The 15649-nt window shown below is 43.8% G+C and overlaps 1 protein-coding gene across 6 annotated transcripts in view; it reads left to right on the forward strand.

Moving 5' to 3' along the window:
- Positions 1–15649, forward strand: part of AP2B1 (adaptor related protein complex 2 subunit beta 1) — a 139273-nt gene that overhangs the window by 89097 nt on the left and 34527 nt on the right. For 5 of the 6 annotated variants that reach the window (XM_059717064.1, XM_059717065.1, XM_059717066.1 and 2 more), the window contains 4 exons: positions 1880–1921; positions 2815–2961; positions 4314–4459; positions 9636–9765. In XM_059717064.1, coding sequence (XP_059573047.1) covers positions 1880–1921; positions 2815–2961; positions 4314–4459; positions 9636–9765 — 465 coding nt within the window. The remainder of the gene's footprint in view (positions 1–1879; positions 1922–2814; positions 2962–4313; positions 4460–9635; positions 9766–15649) is intronic. The other variant, XM_059717068.1, reaches the window with a different exon arrangement.

The raw sequence follows: 15649 nt of genomic DNA on the forward strand, positions 1-15649 counted from the left end.
GCCGCCCCACACCCCCCCCCGAACGAGCCTCTCATGGCTCCGTCCCGTGCCCTGCCCTGGCTGTGCAGCATCTGCATCTGCCCCAACCCCACTTCCTCCCTCACTGTAGGGGCCTCCATCTGCCCCTTCCCCCACAACAGACTTACCAGATGGACACCACTCTCCATGCTGCATATTAGCAATCGGATTGATATTGTCCGATAATAGCTCGTTAAAAATAGGCCATCAGTATCGGCCCAAAAAATGTCTATCAGTGCATCCCTACTAATCTTTTGGTGATCCAGTTTGCTGGACATGTGCCTAAACACTCTCATATACAGCAGAACCTTCCACATAATGTTCTCTGTTGCCCTGGCAAGCGAGCCCTTCCTTATATTGCCACATGTTTTCCATGTGCTCTCTGTTGTCCCTGGTTGTCTTCTGTGTTTGTTCTTAGATCAATGTTCTGCAGGTGACTGAGAGGGCTGTATGGCAGGAGATGGATAACATTCCTGTGGACAAGAGCTTTAAAGCTAAGATAAACCTGGAGATTTAAGATCTAAGTAGTTATTCAGTATAAGATAATAGTTTCCTCATTGCTGTCCGTCATCTGATGCTTTATAAATATTAATAGTAATGATAAATGCTTCTATGAAAGAACATTGTAGTAGCTGTAGCATTACTTAAATCTGTTTTAATTAGATACTGTTGCATGATCCCAGCTTTTAGCCAGCGTAGTATGCCATAAGCTGTCCCCATTACCAAATTCTCTCTTGAAAACTCAGAAGTGTACATCATCTTTTAGACAGAGAATCCAAATGTGTTGTGTTTTTTTCTGGGGAAGTGAATAGTAAGCCTAAAAAGCAAAGAGTGGCTGAAAGGTGAGCTTCAAGGAAACACAGCTTCAGAAGAAGAGTACCAGCAGGGAAACACAGAGCACAAAGGCAGGATTTGGAATTCAGGTCGTTTGAAGCGGAGCAAGTTTGGCAATATTAGCTGCTCATAATCCCAGTGAAGTAGCTTAAATGGGATAATTATTGAACCAGTGCATTATGTTGTGACCTAAAGTTAAATCTATTATCTGTCAAGTTATTTCCATGGACCAATGGAACTCTTTTATTCCCTTGTGGGCAGAGCACTCATTGGAGGAAAAATGCATGCTGCTGAGTTGTTATAGGGGGCAGATGAGAAGTGGATGCTTCTTTCTTTTCTCTTCCCAAGGCATTGAAATTAGTCACCTCTTAAAGGAAACATAGCCAAGAAGCATTTAAATAATTCTTGTCTTTTTTTTTTTTTTTTTTACTTATATTTATTTATTTATTCTTTTCTGTGGTTGGTAATGACTCCCTAGAAACCCAAAACTGAAATGAGCTTCCATGTCACTTTATATTTTTTTATCCTCTGTCACAGTTTCCCTCCACCTGGTTCTTATAGAACTGTTTAAGACTGCTGATGGGCAGCATGGTGGATTGAAGGGGAAAGCGCTGATGCATGAAACTCAAGGACAGTTTCACAGATTTTTTTTAAACATTAGATAGGCTCATGTGTGGCCTGTAATTTTCACGTATCAACCTGGAAAATATCAGTTCCCTTCCCCAACCCCCACTGCCTCTTTTATTCCCATTGGCAGGGGGAGATCAATTAAAATGTGTTTATTAAAAGCGTTACAAGGTGCCCAGCTGACTTTCCAGCTTCTCTCCAGGCCATGCTGTTAGCGTTAGAAACCCACCATTTTTTGTACTTTCACAACTTACGGTTCAACAATCCTGCATGGAGTGAGTGAGTGAGACCCTCTGGCAGTGATTAAGTCAAATGGACTTAAAAACCCTATTCCTAGCATCTGACACTTTGCTTAAACAAACTCTCTCTTTCTCTCCTTTCCCTCCTTTCTCTCTTTCAGCTTGGCAGTGACCTTGGCGGGGGCATTGGCGGAAGTCCGGCAGTAAGTGCCATTCCATTTTTTTTCCCAACAAAGCCCCCTTGCACATACCATGTTTTTAACATAATCTTTCCCCACACATCTGGCTGCTTTAATAACCAAAAATGCTTGGGAACACAGACTGCTGTAACCACCAGGGATGGTAGGCAGGTCCTTCGGTCCCAAGCTACATTGTGTTAAGATGAATTCTTCAATACTGGTATCTCTGGAGAGAAAGCTGTCTTCCAAATCTGCTGAACAACAGAAGGGTGCTGTAATCTCTGCTGGATATCTTTTGTCTCCTGGTGGTGGTGGTAACTAAGTCCTTTGAAGAAATGACCTTACTTGTGGAAAGGAGGCTCTCGTCTCCTGGCATGCAGATGAGACTAGACTCCTAACTTGTGTGCAGGTGAACCATTTGTAACCATGGGATTAAGAATAGAGAACTCTAGCCTTTGATGGGAAGTCATGACCATGTGCTTCCAGGTGCATCATGACTCCCCTACTATTTCTGGATGTGGAAAGTCCTTCAGTAAGACCATGAAAATTAGCACAGGGAAAGGGAACAGATTGGGATCCTCTTGCCCTTTTCCCAGATCTGAACAGAATTGTTCCCTTATGCCTGCTCTCTCACCAGCCTCCCTCCAATGGAGACCATTCTGTCTGTTTGTGAGGACAGGAGGATTGTTAGTGGTGATTTCAAGTCCATCACATGGTTGAGGTGACAGCACAGATTGCAGGGTTCAGTTGCCCAGAGCCTTAGAATTCATATACATTATTTAACACTATTGATAATTCAGCAGGGAAGCTGCAGAGTGCTTTAAAATATTCAGGTCATTTCCCGAGTTCATGCTTTATTTAATAAGCAGCATTCATTGTTGGTGATGTTAATCAGTAACCTTTCTTAACTCCTTCAGGTGGGCCAGACCTACATTCCATCCTCCGTGCCTGCCACTTTCGCCCCTTCGCCCACCCCAGCTGTGGTGAGCAGTGGACTCAACGACCTATTTGAACTCTCATCCGGTATAGGCATGGCCCCCGGTGGATACGTGGCTTCAAAATCTGTACGTAAGAGAAACCTTACTGCAGCACATTCGCTTGACACTGGTAGCATAGAGCTCATAAGGTTCTTCAGCTATTCCCTTTATTGTGCCCTTTGCCGATCTGGGACAGGCTAGTTGAATTCCATTCCATTAGACAAATCCTCTTTCTCCAAGTGTGATAGCTGTTGAAGGCAAATATAATCAGCCAGAGATTTCAGTTTTCACCAGTTCCCTATTTTTGCCTGTAACATGATTACACTAAGGAAGGGTTTGTAGGAACTGTAACAAGTTGAGTTAGCCCTTTGCCCCCAAAGGAGCAGGACCACAAGACTTAATGCCCTTCAGTTAGCATTGATATTAATTGCAAAGTCTTTTTAAAAGACAGTATCTTACTTGAGGGATAAAATGAATCCACATAATTGGAGTGAGCGCTAAGTATGATACCAGAGTACCTACCCTAACTGTGAAAGAGATGGCAAACACACCAAGAGAAGTTGCTTTCTCTTAAGGGTTTCACACTCAATTTTTCTAACAGACCTTTGGCCAAACTGATGTACGTGACTGGAAAACAGAAGGCATGCCAGTTAAGAACAACTGTTGGAGCTGGTGTTAGGCTTATTCCTGCCCCAAGACACTCTGAAGTGCTTCGTTCCTTATGTTATTGGTGTGTTCACCAGATTCCCTTTTGGAGCCTCCTAGTGCAACAAAACCTTGCACTTTTGTTAATCCCTATTATGGAGCCAGAAAATAAACAAGCTAAAATCTTCTGTAATATAAAATCCATGTGTATAAACAACAGCTGATTGTATGCCAAGTTTTCAGCATGCTTGTAATCGCTTGTACTACACCAAGTAAAAGATAGCGCACAAGAGGTCATGGCAAATGTCAAGCTAAAAACAATATTGCTACTGAATCAATTGTACTTAAATCCAGGATTCTCCACAGATATTTTTCAGTATAAACAAATAATCTACCTCCTCATTTTCTTTGGTTAAGCATTGCACTGCCTCTGACAACCACCAGGTTCCCTGAAGAAATCTGCGTCTTAATTATATTGGCCTCATTTTAGAGTGAAAGACAGTAATCCGCTGGTATATCTAAGCATTTAAATGTTACTGAACGCTTCAGGGTTCCAACAAGCATTGTAAACCAGCAGGAATAAGAGCAGCATGGTGATATCGCTCATTGTTGAGCCTCATTCTTTCAGGTTCCCACACCCTGCCTCTCTTGTACACATGCACTGCAGCATAGTCACTGAGTGAATTGGCTTAATTACTTTTGACCTTTAGCCATTCAGAATCTGCATGGGATTGAATATGTTTCTCCAAGTCAAACATCATTCATGCTGAAGGTCCTTTCTTGTTGCATTTTAGGTTTGGTTGCCTGCTGTGAAGGCTAAAGGACTGGAGATCTCTGGTACATTCAGTCACAGGCAGGGACACATCTACATGGAGATGAACTTCACCAATAAGGCTTTGCAGCACATGACTGACTTTGCCATTCAGTTTAATAAGAACAGGTAAGGAACCCACATGCCCAGCCTGTGTGGTAGGAAAGTAGCATGCTCATGGGTTAACTGTATCAGTTTCCGTTTGCTGGCTGAACAGAAGGTGAAGTGCTCAAAAATAAAGGCAAATATCTATGTTAATTCCACTGAATATTCCCAGGCTGTCAGTGACACAGTGAAAAAAATAATATCAGTGTCTAGTTATTTAAACTCTTGTTGTCTGTAGTTACCTGCTAACCATGGGTGTAAAGCATCAGTGCAGTGAGGTTAAAAGCATAGTGCAGATCCTTCCAAAGGTTTTTCCCTCCTCCACTTTCTCTCCAGTGAGAGGAAGGATTGTGGGGTTACATCTGTTGGGAAAATGCCAGAAGTGTATCATGCAGCAAGTTGTGATGAACTTCATATTAGCTCTGAGTGGGATTTTAAAGACTTTAACATTGTCCTATTTTTTCTTCTATTGAAGTCTACAGTAAGACTTCCAGTGACTTCAGTGGTAGCTGTTAAACTGCATCTGAGGGCCTTTGACAATTCCACTCTATATGTCTAGCTTTAATAACTTTGGTAAGCAGGGCCTTTCCTGTTCATCTTTGACTGTCTTAAGGGAGTCTGTGCAGTGGGCTATAAGGTAAACAAGGCACTTTTTAATAGAAAGTCGACCAGTTGTGGCCATTTGATCCCGACTTTTTTATTTCTATTGGTACGTTCTTCAAGGTAAATTGATAAGGAACAACTATAAGAACCAAACAGGCTTTAGTGTAGATGTCCTGAGAAAGGTAGGTTTAATATGATGTGATGAAGAATTCAGGCAATGCGCGTATGAGCTACAACAGAAAATTGATCCATATGTAGTGTTTTTAATGTAGTCTGATCTCTACAGTCCTCTCTGCCCCAGTGAGGCAGCAAGTAGATGGTCCCCTCAGTCTCCTAGCTCTGAAGTTGCAGCTGCTCCTGTTTAATCCTCTAAATGTTTTAAATAGCCCCTAAATTCATAGGACTGGAAAGCATTTTATGACTAGTAAAACCTTAACCAAAGATAGCTAAGTAGGCAGCAGTTGAGTCAGCCAATACCACAGCCCCCAGTGAGTAGCTGAATGACTTCATTAACAAGTTGGAGTGCAGCATCCCAACAAGAGTTGAACTGCCTGGAAAAATAGTTTTTTCTGATAAAGTATTTGTCAGTGAACAAATCACAAGGCAAAATAGCTCAGGGCAAGAATTTTACCAACAGCAGTTGGAGAAATTATTTTGCCAGAAAGAGCTGCCACTTGCAGTGGAGGAGAAAGCTGAGAGCATACAGACCACTATTCTCAAACCAGCCCTAACAAAAAGATATTAACAAGCTGCAAGATCGCCTCTGTTCTCCTTCATCCCTATACCTGCTTCAGCTTGAGGTGGAAGGGTTGCCATAGCTAATGCTGCACAATATCTGGGGGGAGCACCATGACCTCAAGTTGGCTAGTATGTACAGGGCCTTCATTTCATAAGAGGAAATGCTCTGTCAAGCTGCAGCTTTCTCTTTTCTGTAGTCACAGCGTTGACTGTAGCAGGGCACTAAGGTGCCTGCTACTTGGAGAGCCGGGATGACTCCTTAGGTGCCAGTTGCTGAGGCAGCCAGAGGGAACTAGTGACCCACACCTGCCTAGTCAGCTGACAAGAAGGGGCAGGGCCTGGCTCCTATATAAATCACAGGTGGGGGGCCACGAGACAGTTCCCTGCTGGCAGACAAGGGGGAAGGAGCTCTGCCCGAGCGAGCAGAAGGAAGAGCCCTGAATGCATCAGCCGTTTGAGATTGGTAAAGGATGGAACACCCTAGGGGTGGCTGGATTAATGTTATAGCCGGATGGCTGGAGTTTGTGTTGTAGCCCAGGGGCTTGTGTTTTGTTTGCTGTTTGTAACTGGTGGTTTGGGTGAGGCTAAGAGGGGATGGAGGAGGCCTCATAGGGGACCTGTAGCAGCGGGGGAACCCCAGCCCCAGAGGGTGGGGGCAGTGAGAAGCACCGGAGAGGGCGCCGAGGGAGACAGGGCCATGGGGAGCCCGAGCGCCGGAGAGGGCGCCGAGGGAGACAGGGCCGTGGGGAGCCCGAGCGCCGGAGAGGGCGCCGAGGGAGACAGGGCCGCGGGGAGCCCGAGCGCCGGAGAGGGCGCCGAGGGAGACCGAACAACGTCAGTTACATCTGTGAGGCTTGGGGCATGGTACAGGGATGGTTGGAGCCACGCATAGCCCATGAGACTGGGGCGCACAGAACACCCAGTACAGGAATAGGATGAGTGATAACAGGAGAACCATGGCCAAGAGGATGAAGGGCAGCCTCCCTATAAAATTCATATGACATCAAAGTTGTGGTGCACAAGGATTTGAGGGTGCTTGTTGGCAACTTGGCACGGTAAAGGAGAAAGGCAGGGGAGAGCACAGTGACCCTGCCCGCCCTGCTGTTACATTGACCTTAGAAAATTATACTTGCTTGAGACATATAATAGTTACTTATCCACAGTGTGATCAAGCCTGAATGTATTTTCTTTCTAAATTCCTGTACTTTTGCAAAGCTACAATCAACAGGTTTTATTCCACGTGTTTGCCTGACTTGAATATATTATGTTATAGTTTTTCACTGTATAAAGCCCTATTTTACCTTTGGGATTCTATTCCAAAGCATGTACAGTATGAGTAATATAATTTGCAGTGCATGGTGATCAACCCATATGGCTTTTGTACAGATCAGCTCATATTATTTACACTACACATAGACCATCTGAATCATACAACAGTTTGGCTTCCTTATAGTTTTTGAGCAGGTAGCAATTGGTCTTGATGATCTTGTCCTCTACCTCCCATGACAGTCCCAGGAAGACTTCTTTTCTGTCTCAGCTGGCACTGTCCCTTTGGAAGATTTTCATCCTCCCAGGCCATCCATTCCTTTTTCAATCCTCCTAAAGTACCTCTTCTGCCTTTACTGCTCTTTACTATGCTGTGCCTGGCTCATTCTGATCAAACCTGACAAAGCATAATTTGCATTGGAAAGCTTGTCTAACTCTCTCCCAATTACATAGTTGTTCCAATAAAAGATATCACTGTAAGAAATCCTTTTCCTCCCCTCAGCCATTTACATTCAGATTTTGCAACAAACATAGTTAATAGCCCTGTAGCCTAGTATAATTTGATGGCTTAGGGCATTAGAGGTCCGCAGAAACTCAGCCTGTCCAGTAAGATGAATCAGGTGAACCAAGGTGAGGGATGGGTTTTAAGGACAGTTCACCAGAATGGCAGGGCCTCAGAGCGTGTTGCTAAATAACCAGATTCTATCCAGGAGCTATCTGTTCAGGAAGCCCATGGACTGAGGGAATGAGGGCTGGCTGAATGAGCCCCAGTGAAAGCTTCTCTTCCCATTCATTCTGTAGTTGTAAACGGTCCCCATTTCCTCTTCATTCCCAGTTATCCCAACCCTTTCATCTTTTTTTTTTTACTTTGCTTGTCTTCCTGTTGCTGCTTCCTGCCCCACTTGGCTTATGGGGGTGAGTTACATAGGAATCGCCTTTCCTTGCAAATGTGGCACTTTCTCCATAGCAGTGGTTGTAAGGCCAGTAAAGGGGAAGGTTCCTTTTCCTCATGATACTAATTTGTACCCATTACAGTCCAGGGTGCTTGTTCACCCCCTAAATCAATGCAGTAAGAACTCCCAGCATTTTTAGTGCACTCATTCCACCAGTATCTGTCCCCTGGCCTGTGATATGCAGCCCATGTGCCCATAAAGGCTTTGTTACCAGGGCTTGTTACACAGCATGAAGGTCAGGCAGATGGGGAAAACAAATCTAGGGATGGGGCACTCTTTACTGAAAATATCCTGCCTTTGTATCTACGGATCTTAAATTTAGGGAACCTAGGAGTGAGCACTCTTTCCTGAGAATACCCTTCCTTCAGGTCTAAAGATCTTAAATTTAGAGAACCTGATAGAAAGTGCCTTAGCTGAGCTCAGGTGCTGGGACAAGTAGGTATAGGGAGACAAAGTGACTAAGGAAAACAGCGTCCAAGGCACCTAGGGTTTTGGATCTAAGTTGGGGGAGCCAAGCCATGGTTCATGATCCTCATGTGGCTCCTGGGCTGTTTGGAAGTGGCTAATGTTAGAGAGAAGTAGTTAACTAAAAACATTCCTTCTCTCTCTTGCTGGTTATTATTTTCTACTTTTGATTTTCTTAAATTCTTGCTTATTTATTTAAATTATTATTTGAGTAGGGCCAGGGCTTGCAATCTTCTGGTTCTGGGGCATGCCCATTTTCAAAGTTTTTTGTTTTCTGCAACTCTTGGTTTTAGTCTGTGGCTAGAAGGTTTAAAAAGTTTGACCACCCTGGTGCCAGCTCACACCTTGACTTGTACTTGAAGGAAAGCCAGTGCAGAGTGCATGTTCTGTATAAACCCCACATCTAAGTAGAAAGCATATGTTGTTAAATATCTTACGTTGAATAGATGAGTATAAATCCCATCCACCTTCATGGGACATGTTTCTCCATCTTGAGGAGTAAAGAATAAAGCAGAGACCCAACATCAAACCCATCTGCTCTCATGGGGAACCAGCCATCCAGTAGTGTGGAAGGCCTGCCTTGCTTAATAGCACTGCTGGTGCAAACTATGATTTCCGCCTTGGGTAGCTATTTCTCTATGCGCTGTACTCGCTCCACTTCCCTCCTTCCTTTGCTTCCAGCACTCACAGCTTTGATCTATGGCCCAGAGCATCCTCTTCACTTTTTCATGAGAGAAACAGATGAAGAGCGTCTGTTCAGGGGCCAGAACCTTCTTTCCCACTCCTCTAACTTCATGTGCTAGTAAACTGCTGCTTGCTGGGCAGGCGGCTGCTCAACAAATAATCCAGCTTCATGTGAGAGAAAGAGAGCAGGGAAGAGTTGCCAGCACATAATCTAGCCAGAGTAGGCACTTTATCAGAAAGACTGACCAGAATCTCTTGCAGTTTGTCTTAAATTATCTATTCCAGTGCAAATTGTCAAAAATTTCCCTTTCCACTAAACAGCAGCAAGATAAGCCCAAAAATAGCACCAAGCTAGGCCAGCCTGCATCACAGAAAGGGAAGGAGAGAGCCTTTGTGATGGCAGGCCTGTGTCCCTTCCCTCTACACAGGTCACATAGGGTGCTTTTCAGAAATACACTGATGTGAACATCTTCTGGCTTTCTGTTAACCAGCTTTGGAGTCATCCCCAGCACCCCGCTAGCCATTCATACTCCTCTGATGCCAAACCAGAGTATCGACATCTCCCTTCCTCTCAACACCTTGGGACCAGTCATGAAAATGGAGCCTCTCAACAATCTCCAGGTAAGAGGACACTGAAAGACCCATGAGGGGAAGGGGGGGGCGGGAGATCAGTCACCCGTCAATTGTTTTATTCATCTGATCTATAGTAGATGTTACTCCTGCTTGGGGGATAAGGATAATGACCCCAAGTGTACTAGGGAAACTGAGCAATGGCTTTCCAGGGGTGTGGAGATAACTGCTGGCTATGAGTCTGTTAGAAGCAGAGGGGTGGGCACTTCTTTTGTAGCAAGCACTTATAGGTAAGTCTTCAATAACTGTTTTTTTTACCTCCTTTTCATCCCAAAAAAATCCTTGAGCATTTTGCAGCCTAAACTAATAGTGAGGCATACCCTTGCACCATTGTGAATGCAGTGACCTCTGGAGTGGAATGAAGCACCATGTCAGGGTGCACAGACATGGTAAAAGGTGTAGAACAAGAGGTGAAGAAAGATTCTTGGTTTAATTGGAACAAGAAAGTGGTTGCCAAGCATGGACTTTGCTGCAATACTCAATCACTCCTGAGGCCTCAGTGTAACCCCTAATCCAAAGCTTATGATTGTATGGGGTTCATTGTTGGAATCTTTGCAACAACCCAGACTAGCTGTGGCAAAACACACACCATGTTGCATATTGTTGATGACTGCCCACTGACTAAGTTCAGCAATGGACTACAGGAACTGTACATGGCCATTGAGGATGCTATCACATGGCTCAACGATTATGCACACGCTGGCTACCTATGGGGTTCAGGAACTTCCACTGTCCTATGGCTAGTTTTAAAATTACCCCAGCTCCCCAGCATAATTATGGCAGGAAGGCCTAATCTGTTTAACCTCTACATCCAATTCAAACTATGAGAACATCTACTCTCTCCTGTATCTGAGAGTCATGACCTCTGAAGTGACTGATTATAGATAAATGATGATGGTCTTAGAAGAACAAATGAGGGAGTTGGCCCACAAAATACGGGGTTCCACAACATCCAGGCATACCTAGCGGTGGTAATATATAGTACTGAAAAGTCACTGATGCAGCAAAAACAAGCAGAGCTATAAATGGGGCAAGTTGGGCTTATGACGATTCCTCCTTTACCTGAAGAAAATTTTGACCTCCCATCTATGTGTGCTCTCTGAGGGAGTTAAAAATAATGACCCCCTTGTGTCTTGTCAGTATTTCCAATACAAACCCTGCCCTTTTTTGTTCTACATGAACATGGATATCCAAATCTGATCCAGAAAACATGCATTTATAGGCATTCCAGAGTGTAAGGCATGGGGCATTCCCCATGGGCAGGCTTGCTAAATAGTGCTGGCCTCAAATACAAAGGAAATGTCCCCATGTTGAGCTCTAATACAGAGTAGGAGGTGGCATGAAGTGTTGGTCAGACTAAAGGAACCTGCAGGAAAGGTGGCTGCTGCTGAATTGATTAAATATTTATCAAGCACTGTCAACATACACAGTGCCTTACAAAGACTGTTGGTTCATTCCCTGTCCAAAAGAGTTCAGTCAAAGACAAACACGACACAGGACTAGTTCTAGGAAGGGAAGATAGTAGTGTAATGCTGCCTTAATGATGTTGTTTTGTGGATTTCAGTTATCAGGCCCTTACAGTTGTGACTGCATTGCCTTTGAAGGGGGATCTCATATCCCACCAAGCAGTGCCAGGGGAAACCAGGAAATCCAGTGAATGCTTTGGAGTATTTTACAGTTCCCTTAAATTAAGAGGACCAGACATAGAGATGCTGAGGACATTGACACTACTAGATTTAACTGTTAGCCTGCATGATAATGGCCAGGCAGCTTCATCTCTTGTATGAAAAGCAGTTTCGCTCCATCACTGGAGTCCTGCAGTTGCTCTCTGGGTACACAGTGGAATGAAGGTGTGATTGCAGGCTGTTCTAGTAATACTTGTGCTCAGTTAATACACAGAAAATAAGAGCAGTGATGGTATGGCAGCATGGGTTTTAGTGCGAGTTCTCATTCAGGGTCCCTGCAGATTTTGTACCCTGCCCAGTACACGGGACAGTTTCTGCTTCATTCAGCATCTTCACTGCTGCTGTTACTTGTGGTAACTAGATTAAGCTATTGCAGGTATGTTAGCAGCTGGTACAATCCTCTTCACCTGTGTAAACACATACAAGGAGTACCTGCAGACTATACCTATACCTCCTGTTTCCTGGAATTTGGCTAGCTTAGTTAACCCCCTTGTGTGTAATTTGTTACACACACATCTCTGTATCCTTGTTGTAGAGACTCGTGGTATCCAGAGATGCAGGTAAATAATTCTTCAGTCTATCTCAACCACTAAGTAGGGGTGAGTGAGAAAAAGAAGGTCTTGAATATGCAGCCTATTAGTTGTCTCTTCTCTGGTACCAAGATAGGATGAGGCATTTCCCATTTAGAGGCAGTTCTTCTTTTCTCCTGTGTTTTTTTTTTTTTAAATGTTTAAATTGTAACTTTCATTTGCCTGAACAACTGTTTTCTCCTTGACTTTCATTCTGAGGCTTATGACTTATTAATGAGTCTATGGGCAAATAGCTAGAAATAGCTTCGCTGCTTAGTTCGAGAGGCTCCAGATTGTCACCGTGCCAGGAGCTGGTGCAGTAACTGCTTAGGCAATGAGCAGTCCCAGACCTCTGAGCGTCTTGGCAAAGTTACAAGCTCAGAGCACATGGACAGTGAATGAGCTATGTGTTCTGTCATCCCTATGGGGGCTTTTTCTGTTTTGAGAGAGGTTTGATTGTTTATGTGGTGTCCACTTCATAGTCACATAGTTGCAGGCTCCTGCAGAAAAAGTATGCATATCAGAAGAACTATGCATGTCAAGGTGGTTATCATATCAGATTGGGTTAACTGTTGGGACTACTGCCACTTCATATGGACACGATTCAGACATTCCTATAACTTAAATTCTAAATCTCTCTTCTTGGTATCAGAAACAAGGAACTGTCCAACAAGTCTCAATAAGACATCTGGAAGCTGCTGCTTCCCTTGATCAAAGAGGAACTGAGATATTTGGGTTACCATGAAATCTTCAAAGCATCAGAACACAGGGTTTTGGTTTTGTTTGTCTTTTTCCTAGCAGGATTTGTTTTCCTACAAAAGCAAAACAAATAGAAAACACATGAGGAAACCTCCAGTTGCCTTATTTGGAGATGAGCAGAGTATTCGTTAGTGCCAGACCTGCTTGCTAGATTGCTAGCTAAGTCATTGTCACAGAAGTTGGCTGTCCTCTTACAATCAGGAAAGCTGCCATATGGAGTAATAGTATCTCTGCTGAGAGTTGAGTCACGATAGCTGATGCCAATTAAGAATACAACCATTATTCTACAGATAGCAGGGGATTTGATGGAGATCTGTCATGTCTTGATAGTATTAAGCACTGGAATCGTATGTTGTGTTTTCACACACAAATAATTACTGCTAAAGTACTGAAATCACTATAAGTGACTTGTAACAAAATATAAGGATGTTTTGTATTTCTCTATCCCTGTGTTCATTGGAGAAATTAAAATGCTCAGTGTGGCTTATGAGTTGACTTTCTTTCTGTGCTTGGAATTGCTGTTGAGAATTAGAGAGGCTATGTTTGAATGGGAGGACCTTACATTCAGATTTTATCCTAGACTTTTGTTTTATGACCAGAAAAATAAGTCCTCATGTAAACAAACTGATCTCTAGACTTCCTGGGCATGTTAACTAGAAACTTCAAAGGCCAAGTAGTTCATTCTCTAGGCAGCACTTTCAGAAGTAATAATTTTAAGTTATTCATGTTGTAACTTCAGTGAAATAATATAGTTCTTCACCAGTGCAGTTTAGTTAATTCATGCCACTTTCCCAATCAAAGAGAGCAATTAAAACATTTGACAAGTTAATAAAAATCTGCTAAATTGAAGGACTGAATCTTGTTTGACGGGTCTTCTTGCACAAAATCACAGCACTGATAGTAGACCAGGCTGTGTTTGCCAGCAGTCCTGCAGTGTGTGTGTGGTAATGGAGAGCAAACTCCTTCCCTGCCCATTTCCAAACTGGTGTTTAGAAATGGTTGTGACCAACTGATACATGCAATCAGCCAAGTTCAGTACCTGTTGTAGCGTGGTGTGGTTTGACCCTTAATCAAAGGATGAAGCTGTCCCACGATTTAAAATTAAACAGACTGCAGAGCCTATTCTGGTACTTCTCATTTGTACTTTTATTACATCATACAAATACAAAGCTGCTTTTGGAGTGCACCCTTTTAAGCCTGTTGCTAAACAAAGTCTTTTTTACTCATTTGTTTTTATCCTATTTACACTGTCTGTAGCTGCTTAGGAGCATTTTGAAAATGTTTTGTCACTTTGCATGGGCTACCTGGCCTTTGACTTGAACTCAACTTGCACAAAGCTGGCTGTGCCTAGGGTGTAGATATAAATAATACCAGGCTTTTGCCTAAACATGTGAAAACAGTACTGACTTTTAGAAGTGTGGTAGCCTTGGTTTGGCTGTACATCTTCTCCCCCTGCCCCCACCCTTTTAAGAAGTGGGTCATGGGCGACTGTTGTTGCCTTAGTCAGCAACGGGGGGGGTGTCCCCGCAGCTGATCTTACTGACTGGGGGGGGGGTGTCCTCGTGGCCAACTGCTGCAGCTGTAGCCACTTCTGGGAGCACTGTGGCTCTCCCACTCCCCAGCTGGCACTTGCAGGGGGGCACAGGCACTCCAGCCTGCAGGGGGGCCCTTCCCCACCAAGCATTGAGTGTGGCCTGTCAGCTGGTGCATGTGCACCCACTATGCATTGCCACTGAAGTGGGTGATACTCACCCAGAGATTTATAGAAGGTGTCAGTTGCTGGAGACCACTGACATTTCTGAAACTCTCTAGCCTCGTATGTACTGGGCCTCACTTACTACTGCTTGTGAATGTTTGTCCAGACAGTAACCACTTGCACTAGTTGACTTAATTGAAAACAAGCTAGAGAGGCTTGCAGTGCCTTCATGTACCTGCTCAAGCCTGGAGTACTGACATTCTCCTGTGGTAAACACTCTAAATCGACAATCAATGCATTCCCTTCCTTAGTATTACTTCCTATCAATCACAAGTGCTTGTTCATTGCAGCTACTGAGCTAGCAACTGAAAGGAGTCCAACTTAAGTGTTTCAGAATGTCCTTAATGTTGTTCTGAATGGGCTGCTGTAGTTGTGCTAATTGCTTCATTTTGTCATAGAAAGTGATATTGGTAAAGAGGAACTTTCACAGGCTGCTGAAGTGCCGTGTGTGTGTTGAAAATTGCGATCAAACCTTCTTCTGCCAGCGGATGGGAGAAGATGCACTTCCTCACTTGGAAGAAGGATACCACTGGCTTGGGATGTGGGAATGGAACCAGGCTATCCTAGCTTTGCCACTGGCTTCCTGTACAGTCATGAGCTAGTTACATATTTCTTGCCTTCTTTCGTTGGCTCTCTGTTCATAAGCTGGAAATGCTGATACTGCTGTATCGGTTAAGGATAGCGAAGATGCATGCACTCATTAATATGCAGGCAGGTCAGGCACAGTGGTGATGGAGAAACTCTGTCTTAGTAGAGGAAGTAATTGGGAAGGCACTGGCTGCTTGTGTAAGGAATAAAGGTTTAAAACCTTTGCTTTAACCAATAGATTCGGTCCTTGGAGGTTAAATGGAGAAAGCAAATATTGAATCTCTAGTTGATTAGTGAACATGTGTCACCCTAGCTCTGTGGCATTAACCTTTCTCTAAAGGGATTCATTAGCCCTCTTGGAAAGAAGTACATGAGATTAGGGGGCATGATAGGACAAGGACACAGAAGAAATTCTGGACAGGGAGCTGTAATCTTGTCACATTTCACAAACAGCAATGCTGAACCTGCTGAGGCACTTAGCTGAGAGTAAGGCAGTGTTGGCAAGTGAATAGGGGTCC

The sequence above is a fragment of the Alligator mississippiensis genome, chromosome 14, assembly GCF_030867095.1.
Source record: "Alligator mississippiensis isolate rAllMis1 chromosome 14, rAllMis1, whole genome shotgun sequence".
NCBI lineage: Eukaryota > Metazoa > Chordata > Crocodylia > Alligatoridae > Alligator > Alligator mississippiensis.